General features: G+C 36.2%; 1 protein-coding gene across 1 annotated transcript in view; it reads right to left on the bottom strand.

The window, feature by feature from the left end:
- UHRF2 (ubiquitin like with PHD and ring finger domains 2) overlaps positions 1–545 on the bottom strand; it is a gene marked incomplete at its 5' end in the record, with an annotated part of 26,162 nt that extends 25,617 nt beyond the window's left edge. The window contains one exon of the mRNA XM_010165106.2: positions 359–545. Within this exon, the coding sequence (XP_010163408.1) occupies positions 359–545 (187 nt within the window). The remainder of the gene's footprint in view (positions 1–358) is intronic.
- Positions 546–804: the final 259 nt, after the last annotated feature.

Below are 804 nucleotides of genomic sequence, written 5' to 3'. Positions count from 1 at the left end.
AGAGAAAGGTGAACATAAGAGAATTGTTCAAGCAGTGAAGCCTGAATGAAATTATAAGGCTGGGGAACAACCACTGTTGATAAACACAATCAGATCAGACAATATCACAGAAGACCACAATGAATAAAATGAATGTACTAGTTTCATAACTGTCATTAAAGCCTACAGCTAATCATTTGTGAATGATTTAAAAGAATTACCTTAACAGAAAACATAAGAATTATACTAAGTAAATGGATGAAAAACACAGTAGAATTAAAAAAATTCTTCAGTATTGTCTCTCACAAGGTGCAAATAACAAAAAGGTACCATGTATAGAATGGTAATATAGATAAGTAAATCATCCTTGTATATTTACCAGTCTTCATCTTCTGGTATCTTGCTTAAGGGAGGGTTCAGGCAGTATATATGATAAGCCATATTACATTCATCACACAGGAGTTGCATGTGAGCATCCTGTTTTCCACCACACAAATAACATGAACAAAAACGGCACTCCTTATCTGGATCAGCCCTACAGTGCTTGCATTCAGGGCCACTTTTTCCTGTCAAAAACAAAGAAGAAGTCAAAAGTCATGTCTCTGAGAAAAGGACACTATTGCATCTACAGGAAAAAATTATTTCTGTACATGAATATTGCCCTTTTGAAAACACTTTTTCCTTACAATGAGGTATTTGACTATCTAGGGTAATGGGATTTCTTCTGACTAGCAGTTAAGAACATGATTAATCAGCAGTTTATTTTCTCCCCTCCACTTCCTAGCATGCCACCTGCACACTCTCCCTACAGATGGGGCCTTGCAC

This window comes from Antrostomus carolinensis, unplaced genomic scaffold (assembly GCF_000700745.2).
Source record: "Antrostomus carolinensis isolate BGI_N321 unplaced genomic scaffold, ASM70074v2 scaffold20530, whole genome shotgun sequence".
Lineage (NCBI taxonomy): Eukaryota > Metazoa > Chordata > Aves > Caprimulgiformes > Caprimulgidae > Antrostomus > Antrostomus carolinensis.
Note: the sequence above shows the minus strand (reverse complement) of the source record. Positions and strands in the feature narration are given on the sequence as shown.